This window comes from Cariama cristata, unplaced genomic scaffold (assembly GCF_000690535.1).
Source record: "Cariama cristata isolate BGI_N322 unplaced genomic scaffold, ASM69053v1 scaffold23989, whole genome shotgun sequence".
Classification (NCBI taxonomy): Eukaryota; Metazoa; Chordata; class Aves; order Cariamiformes; family Cariamidae; genus Cariama; species Cariama cristata.
The window spans coordinates 1-941 of record NW_009634397.1 but is presented as its reverse complement, the minus strand read 5'-3'; the positions used below and the strand labels follow the sequence as shown (position 1 = coordinate 941).

Sequence of the window (941 nt, the reverse complement as noted above, 5' to 3'; positions counted from 1 at the left end):
AAGGAGGATGGGGCGGTGGCACAGGCTGCTGAGGATGACAAGGCTTGTGTTTTGGTACAGAAAGCAACTGCTCAGGAGGAACAGAGGTGGCTCCACCCTGCAGTCCCAGCTTCTGACATTGCTGTTGGACAGCTTTTTCTCGTTGCAATTGCTTCCGACTCTTATTCACAGTGTGGGGACGAAGCTGCTGCTCCGAGGGTTCAAACAAATCTATCAATGAGTGAGAAGGAAAAACAGGATTGAAACCAAATCTTAAGATCAAAGACAGACGCAGTGAATTAGCTTTGCTGGGCAAGCAAGCTGGTGCAAAACTAACATAAGGAAAAGACATGCCAGTGTGTCAAGGGAAGGCAACGTGGGGGAAAACCCAGGAACCTGGAAATATTTTGTTAGCCCAAGAATCAGGAGCTTTAAAGGATCTGAGCATTTGAAATGATGAGATGGAGGAATAAGGGGCCCGGACGACAGGACTAAAGGAGGAGCCATAGGTAGGAAGTGACTCTTGGGAGAATCATGGAGACAGATTTAGGGCTAAAGATGGGTCTCAGGCAGTCTAGTGGGCAAACTAAGGGTTCATAAAGTTAAGAATGGGGAACAACAAGGCAACAGATGGGCAAAGAGGAGGCTGGGAACATGAGTGGGGTAGTGGACAGACAGATGTGGGTGAAGGCCAAGGAGCTGGAGAGTCTGGAAAGGCGACAGAGAGGTTGCGGGTGGAGAGACAGAGGGTCTGGATGGCAGATTAAGGCGAGCAGCAAAAGATGGGGCCTGGACGGGAGGGGCCGAAGGCCTGGCTGGGGGAAACGGGGGGCTGCCTGGCGAAGCTGAGGTGTTCGATGCGGGGATGGACTGGATGAGCTGAGGGCATGGAGAGAAGTGTGGCTGTAGGGGGCTGAGGGGACGACGGGAGGCAGGTGCAGCTGCGGGGGCTGACGGGGTGC

The 941-nt window shown here is 53.2% G+C and overlaps 1 protein-coding gene across 1 annotated transcript in view; it reads right to left on the bottom strand.

Annotated features, from left to right (window-relative positions):
- The window catches only part of GORAB (golgin, RAB6-interacting), a gene marked incomplete at both ends in the record, with an annotated part of 7,731 nt that extends 7,521 nt beyond the window's left edge, over positions 1 to 210 (bottom strand). The window contains 2 exon segments of the mRNA XM_009707144.1: positions 1 to 22; positions 25 to 210. The exon segment at positions 1 to 22 is cut by the window's left edge and continues 162 nt beyond it. Of these exon segments, the coding sequence (XP_009705446.1) occupies positions 1 to 22; positions 25 to 210 (208 nt within the window).
- Positions 211 to 941: the final 731 nt, after the last annotated feature.